We start from the raw sequence: 17371 nt of genomic DNA, 5'->3' as shown, positions 1-17371 counted from the left end.
CCCCCCGCCATTTTTGTTTATTTCTTTCATTTTTATTCCCCCCTGTCAATCAAGCGTTCCACGCAGTCCGGTAGGTGGCGGTAATGCACCTTAAGTTGGTTGCCAACCGCCACTCATATAAAAAGAAGAAGAAGAAGAAGAAGTAGAGACGTCAATCATCAAACGCGTCCGCCAATGGAAGAGTAGACATTACAGTAAGGGGCGGGGTTAAGGTAGTAAGTAAAGCACGTCTCCGTCCAAGGTGGCGTCTATTCTTTTACCAACGGATTTCCAGTTCCGGGTTCGCGGAATAGACGCGTTCAGGCGTTTGGTTCCATTGAACACAAGTAGCAGCCTGCTGCCACAGTTCATTCTTACCTAGTTTCTCTACTTAGTTTGGACCTCCCTCTCTCTGTGTAAATGGCTGGTGTAGCCTTGAACATGTTTGCACCGTGGCGATTTGTCAGGTTTGCAAGGAGGTAAGAAAAACGAGATGGTATTGTATTACTATTGTATTATGAAAATGGGGGACCCTGATGTAAACAAGACGAAAGTCTTTCTCTGGTCTGCATCCCCTTAACAATTGTGTGTATTGAGCCGTACTGTATTGAACCCATTCTGCAATCTGTTAATAAAGTTTTCATTCATTCATTCATTGGTAACGTTAACGTTTAGCTAGCAGCGAATTGGTTGTAGATTATTTCACGGGAGCTCCGAGGTCACAGCTGTGGAACGTTTATCTAACTATCGTCTCTAGCCGACTAGCTTAGCAACACCATCCAGTAAAGTTAACTGTGTTAGATATCCTCCTAACACCAGTCCTTATTAAAGGAGGTCATTGTTGAATGACAACCACAGTTATATACAATAGCCATTGAGTTATATGTACACTGTACGTTACAGAGTAAGCTGACATTGACAGTGTCAACTAATGCTCACGATGAATGGATTTGAATGGATTCTTTAACTTGAGATCATCATCACCCTCATCTTACATTAGCCATGACTTATTTAGCTAATTTATTTCGCTAGACAAATACTAGCAGCAATAGCACCACTACCCACTACGATGACAATACTAGTAATGTTAGCTAGCTAGCTGAGCTGACCGTGTCACCTTTGCTCCAGATTCCCCGTGTGGGTGTGCAGTCTGACTGACTGGTGCTCCTAACCAGTTACATCACAGTGCAACTCGTTGATCTCATAGATAAACTGTGGTGAAGGAGGAGGCACAACAGAAACGGAAGTGTTAAAGCTATATTATTTGCAACCTAATATATTTTGTGTCCCCAGACTCCCCAAGTGTTGATTGTTGCAGTCTCACATATAGCCATCAGCAATTCCTGATGAATTGAAAATGGGGGACCCTGATGTAAACAAGACTAAAGTCTTTCTCTGCTCTGCATCCCCTTAACAATTGTGTGTATTGAGTACCATTCTGCAATCTGTTAATAAAGTTTTCAATCAATCAATCAATCAATGGGCCTCATGGCTTGTTCCGTCATTGTAGCCAATGATAGGTTAGTGAGGTAATGATCAATGGAAGAAAGGTCAAAGAGTTTATACTTGCATCTGATATTGCATTAAACTTGCTTTTTGTTGTTAATATCAACAGGATTATACATGATCTGCCCTGTGCTTATAATATGTTGACAATTTTAGGGCTGGGCGATATGGCAAAAAATCATATCGCGATAACGATATGATAATGTTATCATATTTCTCTATCGAAATTATTATAAGTAAAACAAAAAAATGTTATTTTCTTTTTTTAAACAACAGATGTATGTTTATTTTGCAGCAATTCTTTGTCGTTGCCGCCATCTTTAGTGTTGCATCCCCTCACACTCCAGTTCTCAGGCTGCAGCTGGTTTAAAAGCTAAAGTAAACCGGCTTCTCTGCTGGCTGTGGCTCCAGGGGAGTTGAACAGTTCTGGCTCTGCTAGTTTATTTTTGATCTTTTGGTGCTTTTTTGGTGGACAAACCACTGCACATGTGCACCGTGACTCGTGACTGGAGACTAGCTCTGCTAGCACACATAGCCTACTGTGTACAGACGGTTTCAAACTGTATTTTAAATTAGAAAGCAAACAAAATAAATGGACAAGAGAAAAATAAATCTCAATTTGGTCAGTATTGTCATTTGGACAAGCAAAGCCATTACTTTAAGTTGCAGGCAAGAAAGACAAGTCTGTCCACTGTCTCTGGTTTTAAAACTGCCCTGTTGCAGGTCACAAAAAAAATAAAATAATAATTTGATATTTTTTTATTCGATATCGATTATTAAAATATATCGCGATATTTATCGTTATATCGCCCAGCCCTAGTTGACATGTCCTGTAATCTCAGAGAATGAGTAACAATGGATATTTGTTTTGTCTTTTTTTTTGTTGTCATGATGGAACACAAGTCAATGTCACCTATTTGCTAATATCAATAGCTGAAATAAACTTGGGTCCAATTTCTTCCCCAGCACCCCAGCAAATCCGTCCATACAATGGTGGTATTTTATACAACTTCTCAGGATGCATTCTGCCGGTCTGGAGCACAATTTCACCTAGTGCAATATTGATTGATTGATTGAAAACTTTATTTTTTTTGTATCCACTTTTTCTCCCATTTTCTATATTTTCTCCCATCCCAATTTCGTATAATCCAATTCAACCCTCCCCTGTCACGAACGCTGTTTCTTGCCTCCCACAAGCCGGCTGCAATGTGGACTAAGTCATACATAGCACAAGTCCCCTCCGGTACTTGAGGTAACAGCAGTCGCATCTTTTCACCTGCGCAGCTAGATCTCTCATTGGCAAGGAGTAACGCGTGGGAGGCTCACGCTGCCCCCGACACTTCCTGATTCTACTGCGCAGGCGCACCAACCGACCTGTAGGAGTCGCTGTCCACAACGCCCGATCCCCACCCATCAGTTTCCCGCCCCCTAATACGGCCAATGTGTATTAGTATGAACGACCAGCTAAACTGAAAGCAATGTGGAGCGCTGGGCTCGAACAGGCGAGCCCAGCGTCTCTGCATTCGTGGCGAGCGCCTTGCCCACTACGCCACGTAGCCGCCCTTGATTGAAAACTTTATTAACATATTGCAGAATGGGTACAGCGGGGTGGGTGGGGGACACTGTACAACTGTACAAGCAAAACTGTACATTGGAATATTGAAAACCATACTTGGTCATTTACTGTACATTCGAGGGGGTTGGGTTAGGACATTTACAGGGGCCAGTTTCGAATTGCCGTCTCCCGTAGGTGTTCTTTGAGAGTAGTTTTGAAAGTGGGTAGTGATTCACATTCCTTTACAGCTTTGGGTAGGGTGTTCCACATTGATGTGGCATAATTGCGAAACGTGTTTAGTCCCTTGTTTGAGCCGAATCTCGGTTTAACATGATTTATGGAGCTCCCTCTGGTGTTGTGATCGTGGTATTCACTGACCTTTGGGAAGTATTTTGACATGTACATGGGTACCTTGGTCGTGTAGTGTATCTTGTAGACCAGGCCCATTGCAAGTTGCTGTACTCTGACAACCTAGGATGGCTTAGAGTAGACGACAAAGTGGGCAGGGGTGAGGTGGGTTCTAGGAGTAAGGTCAAGCAGTAGTCTGGCCAGTTTGTTTTGAGATGTTTGTAATTTTGCTTTTAGCACCTTTGAGGTGCAAGCATAGTCGTAGTACCCTTGAATGAGTGCTCCTGCCAGAGTCTTCAGGGTATTCTTGTTTACCAGAGAGGAGATCCGGTACAAGAATCGAGTTTGTTGGTTGACTTTTTTTTATTACATTGGATGCCATTTTGTCACAGGAAAGATTTGCCTCTAGGATGGAACCCAGGTAGGTAATTTCATCTTTCCTTTTGACAATATTGTCACCCACTGTAACTGAGAAGCCGTCGGTCTTGCTGAGTTTGTTAAGAACCGAAGAGAATGGACTCTGTTTTGCCCATGTGTAATGATAGTTTGTTATCAGCGAGCCATATGCAGATTTTGCCTAATTCCGAGCTGAGGGTTTTTTCAACCTGTAACTTGTTCTTGTCAGGGCTGAGTCGTCCGCAAACAGGAACAAGTTGCAGTCACAAGCTGACGACATGTCATTTGCATAAATTAGGAACAGTGGCGGTCCTAGTATGCTTCCTTGTGGAACACCACAGCTCACTGGGAGGGGGGGGGGGGATAGGGTACCGTTTACCTCCACCATCTGTTCTCTCCCCTCCAGGTAGGATTGTATCCAGCTCACTGATAGACAATTTTGATAGTCTATCAGAATGGTGTGATAATTGACCGTGTCGAAGGCTTTTTGTAGGTCCAGCATGACCATGCTGCAGTATTTGCCCGCGTCCACCTCTTGTTTGATGTGGTCGTTTAAATAGAGAAGTCATGTGTCAGTGGAGTCGGATGTTCTGAAGCCAGATTGGAATTCGTAGATTCGATTTTTTTTCCGCTAGGTACTTTTCAACCTGTTCGTATACATTTTTTTCCATGACTTTCGAGATGGAGGTTAGGATAGAAACAGGGCGGTAGTTGCCTGGGTCTAATTTTCTGCCCTTTTTGTGCAGGGGTGTTACTCTCGCAATTTTCAAGTCCTTGAGCCTTGGGGACGTGTCCCTGTTTTATGGAGAGGTTTATTATGTGTGTGATGACTGGGGTGATGGAGGCTGCTGAGTCTCTGAGGAATTTGGAGGGGATGTTGTCATGGCCAGTGGCCTTGTTAGGTTGGAGGGCGCTCAGTTTTTTGAGTACCTCATCTGTTGTTTCCAGTTTGAAGTCGTCTTTGTGGACCCCTAGGTTCTTGTAGTATGCTACTATGTGTTCTACCCCATAATGCCCTGAGTGGGAGGGTAGTTTGTTTACCAGTGTTATGGCTATGTTTGTGAAGAAAATGTTTAAGTAATTGGCTACATCTAGCTTGTCTGTGATGAGCGTGTTGTCCGTCTTTATGTTTATGTTTGAGAATCTGGTTTTAATTTTTTTTTACTGCAGCCTAGTTGATTATTGAGTAATTTCCAAAGTTCACATGGTTTGTTTTTGTTTTCCTCAGTTTTGTCATTGATTTTTTTGTTGCAGTTTTGATCATGGAGTTTACGCCATTTCTTAGTCTGTTTCTTTCAAGTTTGAGTTCAGTTACGTGGGCTTGGAGTTCACGGCTCGTGCTTTTGGTAAGCTTTGACTGACTTTTACGAAACTCAAGAGCATTTTTTGTCTCTGGTTTTCATAGCGGTCAGTATTTCAGTGTGCATCCACGGCTCAGTGCGATTTTTTACCCTGGTGGTTCTTAGTTTAGTTTTGAAACCAAGCCATGTTTCTTCAACCAGTGTACCATTGAGCTCATCTGACCAGTCCAGGCTCTCCAGTTCAAGGTTAAAGGCCTCGCTAGAGTAGGTTTTGAGGTCTCTAGATGTGACTGTTTTGTGACAGCCAGCCTTTTGTTTTAGCTTTTTGCGGGTACAGAATATCATATAATGATCACTTAACCTGCATGCTATAACCCCTTTATTGGAGATCTTGGACTTGCCAGAGGTCAGGATGAGGTCAATGGTAGTCTGAGTTGGGTCACATACACGTGTGGGTTGGGTGGTTAGCTGGCTGAGGCCGTGCAGATCACAAAACCTATTGACCCGTTCGCGATATTTGACAAGGGCAAATTGGGTGTCAAAATACCCTTCTAAACTAAGCGTTGCAGTGCTTTAGAGACGCTCTGGCTCTACAAGTCATTATGTTGCACAGACTCAAGAAAACATCCTTAGGTAGGCCTATTTGGTACAGACCCCTACAAAAATAACTTGCATTGGAGTAGTTTCATGATTATACCAAGTACATGAGCACAGTATCGGACCCTAGTCAAAAGAATCAATCATTCAGCCCTCTCTCATCTCCTTCCCTCTCTCTGTCCTCCCACGTCATCTCAGGCATCCAGATAAACCAAAGACTAGACTAGCACATGAATAATATTAATGCTTTTTTTTTTCTTAGTTTCATTCAGAGATTTATTGAGTTTTATTTTTCACTGCATTTGTATAATGTGTAACGTATGACACATAAACGTTGACTTTCTATGGTTGTGTTTCTCCAAGGTCAGTCCAGCTCGCTGCTGTTCCCTGTCTCAAGTTCCACACTGCTGGCTTGCCGATGATGGGTAGGTATAGCAGATACATGCTATTTGGGTATTATTATGTTAATAATATATAAGTTCATATTATGTTAATATAAGGCATAACAAAATATTGTTTGTTTCCTGTTGGTTGTCAGTTAAGGCCATGGGTAGGTAGGGAATTTATTTAATTAAATTTTTTATTTTATTCTTTCCCACAGCGACTATGCATAGGGAATTTCTTTATTTAATTAAAATGTTCACAACAACATGGATGCATGTACTCTGCCAGCATGTTTAATATCCATGATACTAAAGGTTTGACTAAGATTTCTATGAAACTTTATTACATTTTTTTTTATTTTATTTTTTTTTATTAACTCATAAAATATATTGGGTCGCACTTAAATCGGCAGGGTCGGTCGGCAACCGGAAACAAACCATTATTTTTTTTAGGCCTAAGCAGGGCTGTTCTCGACTAAAGGAATTCTTAGTCAGCTACTACCCTAGGACCTTGTCTTTTAATAATTTATTTCTTAGACAAACCTGTTCAGTTGTGTTTCCAACTTGCAATCATAATCATGACCAAAGGTTGGCGACGGCTTCATTTACGCCACCAAGTGCAGGATGGAATGACGATGCAGCTTCTTCATTTAAACACGACCACTTCTTCTGGGCCTTTCATTATTGTAGAGTTTTCATCCTCGTCGTCTGTGCTGCAGGTGCATCAGTGGAGCAGTTCAACCAGGCTAAGGGCCAGCTGGGCACGCTGAAGCAGGACCCAGGCAATGAGGCCAAACTCAAGATCTACGGCCTCTTCAAACAGGTAGGATTCTATTCTAGGATCCATATATCTATCTCTGCCGATTTTATGAATAGATTTTTAATAGGGATGTTCGATATTGGCTTTTTTACCGATATCCGATATACCGATATTGTCCAACTCTTAATTTCCAACACCGATATCAACCGATACCGATATATGCAGGGTCCCCCCCCCCCCCCCCCCCCAAAAAACACAACATTATCCATACTTTTCACAATAAATTAAATAAGAATTTGTTCTTACTTGCTTGCCTGGGTAATATAAATAAAGGTTAAATAAATGTTAAAAAAAAATCGCATTATTTTTTTTGGAAAACCGATAATTTCCGATATTAAATTTTAATGCCAATATCGGCCGATAATATCGGACATCCCTAATTTTTTATCTTTGAAAATATTATCTCAATCGATTTACCCCGTTTTACGATGCCCCCTTCATCTCCATTAGCTAGAAAGAAGGGATAGATGGATAGAAAGAAAGAGAAAGAAGGTGGTCTGTCATACTTTTATTTTATGTGTGTCTCATCTGTTTGCTCATCTGTTTCTAGGCTACACAGGGCACCTGTAACACTCCTAAACCAGGGATGCTCGACTTCATCAACAAGGCTAAATGGGATGCCTGGAAATCTCTGGGCTCCATATCACAGGTGATCTACACTTGCCATTTAAACGCCTTCCTTAGTCCATCTTCCTCCACTGCACTGTCTTGAAATTAGGGATGTGAACAGTTTTCTGTGGGCATTTTCTAAGATTCTGATTCAGACCTATCGACTTAAAGCATGCACTATACTGTATCAATTCCATTCGTTATTATAGGGGAACGCCTAGTGGTAACAAGTGGAACAGCAACCTCCGGTATCCCATATCCATTGTGCTCCGTAAAAGGAGTATAAACTGCCTCCTTGCTATTTAAATGGTTTACAAAATTAGAACACTACTCTCCCATTTTGAAACAAGTTTTGAATAGGTTTATTACAACAACAAAAACTACCATTATCGCCGACACGAAGACCATGTTGAAAGTTGGTAGTTTAGTGAGTCGACATATCATCATTTCCCTACTTGAAATGGATCAAAAACTTAAAGATGGCATTCATAGAATGTTCTTTTCTTGATCCTCCAATCCCAGCTGTTGCTTCCCTCAGTAATTCACTGAGAGCAAATCTGACTTGGGTTTCCTTTTGTAGGAGGCTTGACCCACTTGACTCTAGGGCGGTCCATGATGAAAGAAATTCTCAGTTGACAAATAATCATAGGATTTTGTTGAATTAATAGGTTGAATTCAATCGACAAATCTTTTTATTATTGTCCCTCTGCAAATTAATGCAGTTACACATAGGAAACTCTTTTTAAATCTTATTTAGAACCAAAAGCATATCTGTGAATAATATGGTTGTGATGCCCGAGATGCGTTGTCATGAGAAATAAATGGGATAAAAACAAGTATAATAATAATTTTTCTTTTAAACTGACCAACCCTAATAAACGATTAGTTGAGGAGGCGGCCCTTGGTGTTGCCACTCAAGTTTCATGCTCCTCCAATCAGGAAGAAGCCAGGCAGCAGTACTGTGATCTGATTGGCTCCCTGGTGTCGGCGGAGGGAGGCCCCGCCGAGGTGGCCGCACAGCCTGCTGGGAGCGAGGCAGCGTACTCCATGCTATTGGTCTCCACAGAAGATGCCATCACCACCATCAAATTCAACCGGCCCTCCAAGAAAAACGCCATCAACACAGAGGTAACAGGGTGGTGGGGTGTGTGTCTGTTTCATGTGGATATGCACGTGTGTGTGTGTGTGTGTGTATCTTGGAGAGAGGGAACATTCTGAGTGAGTGAGTGAGCCTGTATTTCTGAATATAAACCACAGCTTCTTTCACCTTCCTTCCTTCCTTCTTCCAGATGTACAATGAGATCATCAGAGCTCTGGACCAGGCTTCCAAAGATGACTCTGTCATTACCGTCTTCACTGGTACAGTGTACACACACACACACACACACTCTCACACGCACTCACAGGTGTACACCCACCTTTTCTGTGGAATCGGATCTACTTCCTAACCCCATTCGATTTTAACAATGAAAGATCAAGAAGTCATTGATTATTTTGGCGAAGTGCTGGTATAGGACTATTGACCATATGTAATGCTCAGGACTCACTCACTCACGCCCTCGCACTCTCACTCTCACACCCACCCTCTATCACTGTAGGTGCTGGAGACTTCTACTGTAGTGGAAATGACCTGACTAACTTTACCAAGATCCCAGAGGGAGGGCTTCAACAGATGGCCAAAGATGGTGGCGAACTACTCCGGTAAAGATTGAGTGATTTTCTTTTTTTTAATAATTGATTTTGGTCGACAATATATTGATCATATATTGTTATTGTTGTTGTCCACCCAAAAAAGTGTAGGTTGTAGTACTCTCAGTAAAGTGTGGACTTAACTGTAGATGGAACTGAACTAACTATTTATCTGTCTCTCTCTCTCTCTCTCATGGATACTCATCCTCTTTCCTTCTTTCTCTCTCTCTCTGCCCCCCCCCCCCCCCCCCCCCCCCCACCCAGGAAGTTTGTAAATGCCTATATAGATTTCCCCAAGCCTCTGATAGCCGTGGTGAACGGTCCAGCTGTCGGTGTGCCGGTCACAGTGTTGGGTCTTTTTGATCTGGTCTACGCTACAGAGAGGGTATGCTACATGCGCAAACACATTTGTATTTGTACGTCAAGTATTTATTTCCAAGCCTTTATGTAAACGTGGTCTGTTCAGTAAGTCTTAAGCCTGTATGTAACTGTTGTGGAATATTTTAAATGGGTCAAAATGGTGTACTGTAGAAATAAAAAATAGAACATAGTTTATGTCTGTTTCTGTGGCCACAGAAAAAAAGTATCCTCAGTTTACAATCGGAGACGAGTCTAAACACGAGCGTCTGACCAGAAAGTGAGAAAGCTCTGGTCAGACTTACAATAAATACATAGTTTGACGTGACGTCAAAAGATGACAAATTAATAACCGATATGACAAGAAAGGTAAACAAAGATGAGATTAGGGGTTTTGTCTTATCTGTCACAAGATTGATATGAAGACGACAAGAAAAATAACAAGATGTGATATCTAAGTCATGCTGGCCTGACATTTAAGTTGTCTTAAGACCACTGTCCGACTGTCGCCTAGTGTCTTGACTAGTTAAAGCTTTGTACAGAGAAATATGTATTTATAACAGAGCTATGGACATGATAATATTTTCGACCACAAACTTAAACGTGCTCCCCTGTCTGTTGAGTAAGTCTTTATGTAACAGTGGTCCCCTGTCTGTTCAGTAAGTCTTTATGTAACAGTGGTCCCCTGTCTGTTGAGTAAGTCTTTATGTAACAGTGGTCCCCTGTCTGTTCAGTACGTTTTTATTATGGGGCGACAGTGGCTCAGGAGGTAGAGCAGTCTGGTAATCCGGAGGTTCCCGGTTCGATTCACGCTCCTCCCGGGCAGCATGTCGAAGTGTCCTTGAGCAAGACACTTAACCCCTAATTGCTTCTGATGAGCAGGTTGGCACCTTGCATGGTTGCCTCCGCCATCGGTGTGTGAGTGAGTGGGTAAAATGTGAGGAACAAATTGTAAAGCGCTTTGGATAAAAGCTGTTGTATAAATGCAGCCATTTACCATTTATGTAACAGTGGTCCCCTGTCTGTTCAGTAAGCCTGTGATGTTTTACTTTCCGTCACTTGTGTCTCCAGGCAACATTCCATACTCCCTTCAGCCAGCTGGGACAGAGTCCTGAAGGCTGCTCCTCATACACCTTCCCTAAGATAATGGGACCAGCCAAGGTACTCACTCACTCACTCACTCACTCACTCACTCACTCACTCACTCACTCACTCACTCACTCACTCACTCATCAGTCACTCACTCACACACAGACATTGATTTGATGGACAGAATAGTGCACATCAAAACTCTTAACCTAAGGTCTTACAGATGGCGATTTTTAGAATTAAAATGGTGTACCTAATCGCAGACCTTTTCTTAACCCTGTGAGCCAGAGCACAGCAAGGCCCTTGTGTCTTTACCACAGTCTCAACAAACCTCAGTCTGTGGTACGACTACTCAGAGGAACCTTTTTATATTACTTGTTAAAACACATCTGTATAGAGTGTTTATGTAATTCTTTGTCCACCTTTTAGTTTTTTGTTTCTTTATTTTACTCCTTTGTAAACTGTTTCAGTTCCATAACGTTTATTTTAGATACATAACATAAGATTGCAATTGCAATTATATACTTGATACAGTTATCAATATAATATACTAAACCTTCCTCCCTGGATCCATCATCCAACAGGCCAGTGAGATTCTCCTCTTCAACAAGAAGCTATCTGCGGTCCAGGCGTGTGAGCAGGGCCTGGTGACTGAGGTCTTCCCCGACGGCAGCTTCCAAACAGAGGTGTGGGCCAGACTGAAGGCCTACGCTCAGCTTCCTCGCAATGTAAGAGTTACACACATTAGGGATGTCAATGATTAAAGGTGCTATAGATAAAACATTATGTAGAGTTATAATTTATTGTTTTATTATAATAAAATCAAATACATCCACAGAGCTTTGAGAAAGGTGTGGAAAAGTATTGATTTTCCCCCAAAATGATTATTGATTAATTCATTTATCATTTAAAAAAATGTTGTGGGTCCAAAATGAATTTTGTTTACATGTTGCAGGCATGTATCTCCTCCCTACTTCCAATTGCCCCACATAGAATGCACCTGATTGGATAAATGTCATGCGGGTACTCTAGTGTGACATCTAGTGGCTGAATGTTATCCATAGCACCTTTTAACCGCTAACTGGCAGTAAGAATGTTTGCCGACTGATCGGTTATACGGTTAATTTCGTGATGACGTGACTATGTAAACATTCTTTAATTTCATTCATTCAATCTTTATTTAATCTTGAAAAGATCATTGAGATCAGGCTCTGCAATTTCCGTTGTGCGAGATGGACGACTTAGTGAATAAAACACATTATAATCCCAGAGTAACATAAAACATCATGCAATTTACAGTAAAGGAAAGAACAAGACTTGGTAAATCTAGTTAAAGGAACACGCCAACATTTTGGGAAATTAGCTTACTGTCTTCTCCAGAGAGAGACAAGAAGATGGATACCAGTTTCCTCTCAGTAGAAGGCTATCTGGCTGCATGTTAGCCTAGCTTAGCACAATGAATGGAAGCGGACATGGCACCTTAGCCTTCAGGAGAGGTGTCCGCTTCCATTCATTGTGCTAAGCTAGGCTAACATGCAGCCAGATAGCTTTCTACTGAACGCACACAGAGAGGAAACTGGTATCTATCTTCTTGTCTCTCTCTGGAGAAGACGATAAACTAATTTTGCCCAAATGTTGGCGTGTTCCTTTAAGGCTGACCCCGGCTTGCCTACTCTAGACCGGCCCTCCAGGTCCGGCAAAAAGCGTGGCTGTTCTTTACTTTCATATTCATGCACCTGCAATTGTATTCTCTCTCTCGCTCTCTCTCTCTGTCTCTCGCTCTAGTCCCTAGCGTTGTCCAAGCAGCTCATCCGAGGGGCCGAGAAGGAGCGTCTCCACGCGGTGAACGACGCAGAGGTGGAGAGACTGGTGGAGCGCTGGCTGTCAGACGAGTGCATGGCTGCTGTGATGAACTTCTTTCAGGCCAAGGCCAAGCTGTAACGGAGAGAGAGAGAGAGAGAGGCCTGGCTCGCCCAGAGTCCTAGATCTAGAGTTTAGCCAGGCTGTACTATGGGTACAACGTTACTGCTCTTTCTACAAGAGTTGGCTCATGTAACGGTTTTCTCCATAACATCACCATAGTGACATACCGACTAAAAGGCAGATCTTATAGAATCTCATGTTCAGCAACGTCCAACAAGGAGCAGACTGGCGGCATGTCTGTCACATAAATGGCAACCTCTTGTCTATCAAGGGCTCTGGGCTGAACCAGATGTGTTTTATAATTGTAGTTTGCGTAATGTTTTCATAATGAATGTTGATGGGGCTGGTTAATGAGTCGGACATCATTGAGAAATTAGAACTGGCAATTGAGAAATTATGAGTTCTCTTACTAGTTACTATTAGTAGTTGAGATGGAAACAGGTTCTCATGGCACTCATAGAAGAATTGTTGGTATAGATTTTTTTTGTGCTAAATATTGGATGAATAACACTTAAAGGATTACATTATGCAGTTTTGGAGGAGTGGGATTTGTTTGCTGAGCCTGCAAAAGACATTCACTGTAATTCTTAGAATTATTTTGTTATCGTAAATGAAAACAATCATGTTGAGGCACTATGAACCAAATGAGTCTAGCCTGTCTAGCTTCAAAACTGTTCCAGGGATCCAATTATCCTCCGAGGACAGTTTTTGTTTATTCAGTAATGAAAATATACCTTCTAGAAATTACTAACTTCTATTAAAACAACATGGTGCACCTTTAAGAATTAAACCTCATAATTGTATTTATTATTATATAATATAATAATATTGTAAAAATAATAGTGCTGGTAAAGGAGTGGTTTTCAGTCAGTGGCGGTTTAGAATGTCCAATCACAGTTGCCTTGTTTTTTTCGCCAACCTTTTTCTCTTGAGATTTCTTGTAAAGGACTTGGGTTCTATTTCTTGTGCACTTAGTCATGAATACACACATAAAACCTCAAACCTCCTGTACAGTATACACATTCATAACATAATTTAAAGGGCACATAGTATGAAAAGAGGCCAGGGTTTGAAGTCTTCACATTAACACGCCTAAACAAGCTGTTGAGAATGGTTGCCCTTGGTGATGTGACAATGGAATAAATTATACATTTAATTAATGAATTGGCTGTGCTTTTCTTGGAGCCTGGAACACTGCCTGTCTATTGTACTGTGCAGGTTCTAAAACGTGTTGTGAGTGTCTGGCAGCCAGGCAGGGAAGGAAACAATTCATATACTCTAAAAGTCGGCATGTGCTACAACCACCAAAAACGACCTGTACAACAAAAGGGAAGAAAGGTGCCAACATTTTATTTGGACTAGTTTTTTTTTTTCAAAATAATCCATGTTATGGATTCAAGGAAGTTGGATAAACTTGTTAAAGATACATAAGATGTCCCCTCTAAAGTAAATATTATCTTACCCTTTTTTTAATGATGTGTTGTAATGTACTGTAAACATGGGTGTTATGAGCAGTGTAGATGGTGACCACTACGTTCATACAAACATGGAGACAGTGGAGGGACGGTGAGGTGTTTACCTCACTAAATACTCATAAGTGTGACACTTCTGTACAAGCAAAACTTGAGGGCACATGTCATAACTGGTCTGTGTTTGAATGCGTATTGAAAGAAGACATGGCTCTCTCTCACCTCCTCACCCCCATTATCATCTGCTCAAGAATGAGCTGGCCTCCACTGCACATGAACTTATAGATTAAACCATAAACTGACTTCAGTGTCCTCCATGTTTACGCCCACCTTCGTTATTGTTAATTAGCGCATGTGGGTCAGTTCAGGAGTGTGACTAGTTCACACTGGAATCTGATATTGGCCACATTTAAAAAATAATGTGAACAGCCAAACAAAAAAAAATCTGTCTGAGCATTAGGCTTGCAGTGTGAACGTAGCCAGTATGTACTATGTGGACATAACACCAGGGAGCTTAATTTTATAGAAAGGTCTTGCAGTCAACTATTGATCATATCAACGTGTGTACGTAGGAATTCATGTAAAAGTAGTTATTTATGAATGTTCTCTGGATCAGACTTTAACTATAGATGTTTCCAAAAGGCAATGCGTGAGGTGCTGCTGGCCTACAAGAGTGAGTGACTTACACACAAATCTACACATTTTGTGTAGATTCTGATTGACAAGTGTCGTATATTGTAATAGTCAAAGGTAGTTAACTAACACTGTTTGCTTAATGGAGAGAAGATGAACAGAACAAGGCTTCCCCCAAGACTCCTAGCCAGGAGGGAAAATGAGTTTGCTGTACACAACAAAGGTGTTTTGTTATCCCATATTTATTGATGTGGAGAGACCCTAGAGAGAGAGTTTGGGTCAACACAGGGAAACAATGATAATATTGTGCATTACATGGTTATCCATACTCGTTTACAAACTAACAATTGTTCAATATACATTCAGAAGCAAGGTTACTCACGTACTGCACAATCTCTCAAGATGGGATGGAGGAGGGTGGCTACGTGGTGCAGTGGGCAAGGCGCTCACCACAAATACTGGAGACGCTGGGTTCGCCTGTTCGAGCCCAGTGCTCCACATTGCTTTCAGTTTAGCTGGTCGTCCGTACTAATACACATTGGCAGTATTAGGTGGTGGGAAACTGATTGGTGGGGATCGGGCGTTGTGGACAGCGACTCCTACAGGTCGGTTGGTGCGCCTGCGCAGTAGAATCAGGAAGCGATGGAGGCGGCGCCCCTCCAAAGCGCAGACCCCTGGCGCTGAAAGATCGCGCCGCGCAGGTGAAAAGATGCGACTGCTGTTACCACGAGTATTGGAGGGGACGCGTGCTATGTATGACTTAGTCCACATTGCAGCCGGCTTGTGGGAGGCAAGAAACAGCGTTCGAGACGGGAGGGTTGAATTGGATGATACGAATTTGGGATGGGAGAAAAATAGAAAATGGGAGAAAAAGTGGATCAAAAAAAATATGGGATGGAGGAGGTCCAGACTGGTTGTCTGGCCTAACTCCTAATACTTTCAGATGGGGTTTTTATACCCGTTATGACATCATACACTGTCACCCTTGCCTGGCCAATCAAAGTGACATTCAAGCAGTCTCCCTCCTGTTCAGGTCTTCCAAATATGTGCATGTCATTTTTTCACACCTGGCGTCCTGTTCGCTTATATATTAAAGGCAGCCCAAGAGTGCTTCCGCGTTTCCTCTGATTGGCCATGACGCCCACGTGACAGCATGCCTAGCACGCCCCCGCGGCAGAGCGGCAGCGGCGCATAGGTTGCCGTGGCATTATGCATTCGTAATCCCCCCTGTTTTAACATCGATGGTTAGCTCAACTCGTTCCTCAGCTTGCTCTGGAGCCTGCGGTCAGTTGGTGACAAGTTCGAATCACTTCATTTTTTTTAATTTTTTTTTAACGTTTAATTAATTTATCATCTCTCTATATAAACGTAACTAGCGTCTGTCTTTCTTTCGCCGGTTAAGTTTAGGCATTCTTTCGGAGTTGGTTAAGTTTAGGCATTCTTTCGGAGTTGGTTAAGGTTAGAGTTTGTCTTAGAGCATGGCAATAGAATGGCTGTCTTTCTTTCGCCGGTTAAGTTTAGGCATTCTTTCGGAGTTGGTTAAGGTTAGGGTTAAGTTTAGGCATTCTTTCGGAGTTGGTTAAGGTTAGGGTTAAGTTTAGGCATTCTTTCGGAGTTGGTTAAGGTTAGAGTTTGTCGCAGAGCATGGCAATAGAATGCCTGTCTTTCTTTCGCCGGAGCAGCAGCCTATTTCCGCACGCCGTGATAAGCCGCGGTCACATGGGCGTCGTGGCCAATCAGAGAAACGCGGAAGCACTCTTGGGCCGCCTTTAATATAGACGCGTCCTGTTCACAGACTGTTGGTGTCTTCTTATCAGAGCCATTCTTTTTAACATGTTACAATAAAACATTTCTAGGGTGTATCTTTAGTGGAATTATCTATATATATATCCAGAATTATAACAGTGTATTGATTAACTATAGTTCAATACTAAACATTCTATACGAGATAAAACTGTATACCTGTATTTAACAGACATTGATGTTTTACTGATACTGAAACTTACATTCTATATATAAACATTTAAAAGAGAAATACATTTGCATATTGTCACTGGTGTGTGCTGCCTTTCCTTATTCATACCTTGGAGTAATTGAACAAGATATAGGCTCTCTTGGACAGTGGCTGCTAGAGCCATGTACTCCGCCTCGCATGTTGACAAAGCCACTGTTGGTTGCTTCCTGGTCTTCCAGGATACAACTGGACCCTCTTTGACCAAACTAAAACAGTACCCAGTAGTACTCCTCCTGTCATTTTGGTCTGACGCCCAGTCGGCATCACTATAGCCCTCTAGTTTAAGGTCTTTGTCACTTCTTTTGTAACATAGCTCATATTCACTTGTGCCCTTCAAGTAACATAGCACCAGTTTAGCTGTTACCCAGTATTGTTGTTTTGGCTGTGCTAGGTATTGTGACAACTTGCTGACCACCCAGCTTAGGTCTGGTCTAGTAGAGGTCATTATGTAGATCAGGCTGCCAACTATCTCTCTGTAACCTGTGGCATCTACAACTTCACCGTCCTCATCAAAATTTAGCTTTTGCTCACAGGGTGTTAACCTCGGTTTACAGTCAGACATGTTAAACCTCTGTAGCACCTTTGCAATGTGTCTTGCCTGACTCATCTTGATTTCTCCCTTTTTCTGTGTGAAATCAATACCCAAGAAATGTTTAATTTCCCCTAGATCTTTCATTTTGAACTTCATTTTCAACATTTCCTT

General features: G+C 42.0%; 1 protein-coding gene across 1 annotated transcript; it reads left to right on the top strand.

The window, feature by feature from the left end:
• Positions 1-312: 312 nt before the first annotated feature.
• On the top strand, positions 313-13716 carry eci2 (enoyl-CoA delta isomerase 2). The gene is made up of 11 exons (XM_084326609.1): positions 313-458; positions 6046-6107; positions 6785-6888; positions 7436-7534; positions 8434-8622; positions 8784-8853; positions 9093-9195; positions 9448-9568; positions 10612-10701; positions 11214-11357; positions 12415-13716. Exons 1-11 carry the CDS (start codon positions 400-402, stop codon positions 12568-12570), a joined length of 1197 nt encoding a protein of 398 aa, XP_084182735.1. The 5' UTR covers positions 313-399; the 3' UTR covers positions 12571-13716.
• Positions 13717-17371: the final 3655 nt, after the last annotated feature.

Source organism: Notolepis coatsorum (genome assembly GCF_963971535.1).
Source record: "Notolepis coatsorum genome assembly, chromosome: 12".
Classification (NCBI taxonomy): Eukaryota; Metazoa; Chordata; class Actinopteri; order Aulopiformes; family Paralepididae; genus Notolepis; species Notolepis coatsorum.
This window is presented reverse-complemented; position numbering and strand designations above follow the sequence as displayed.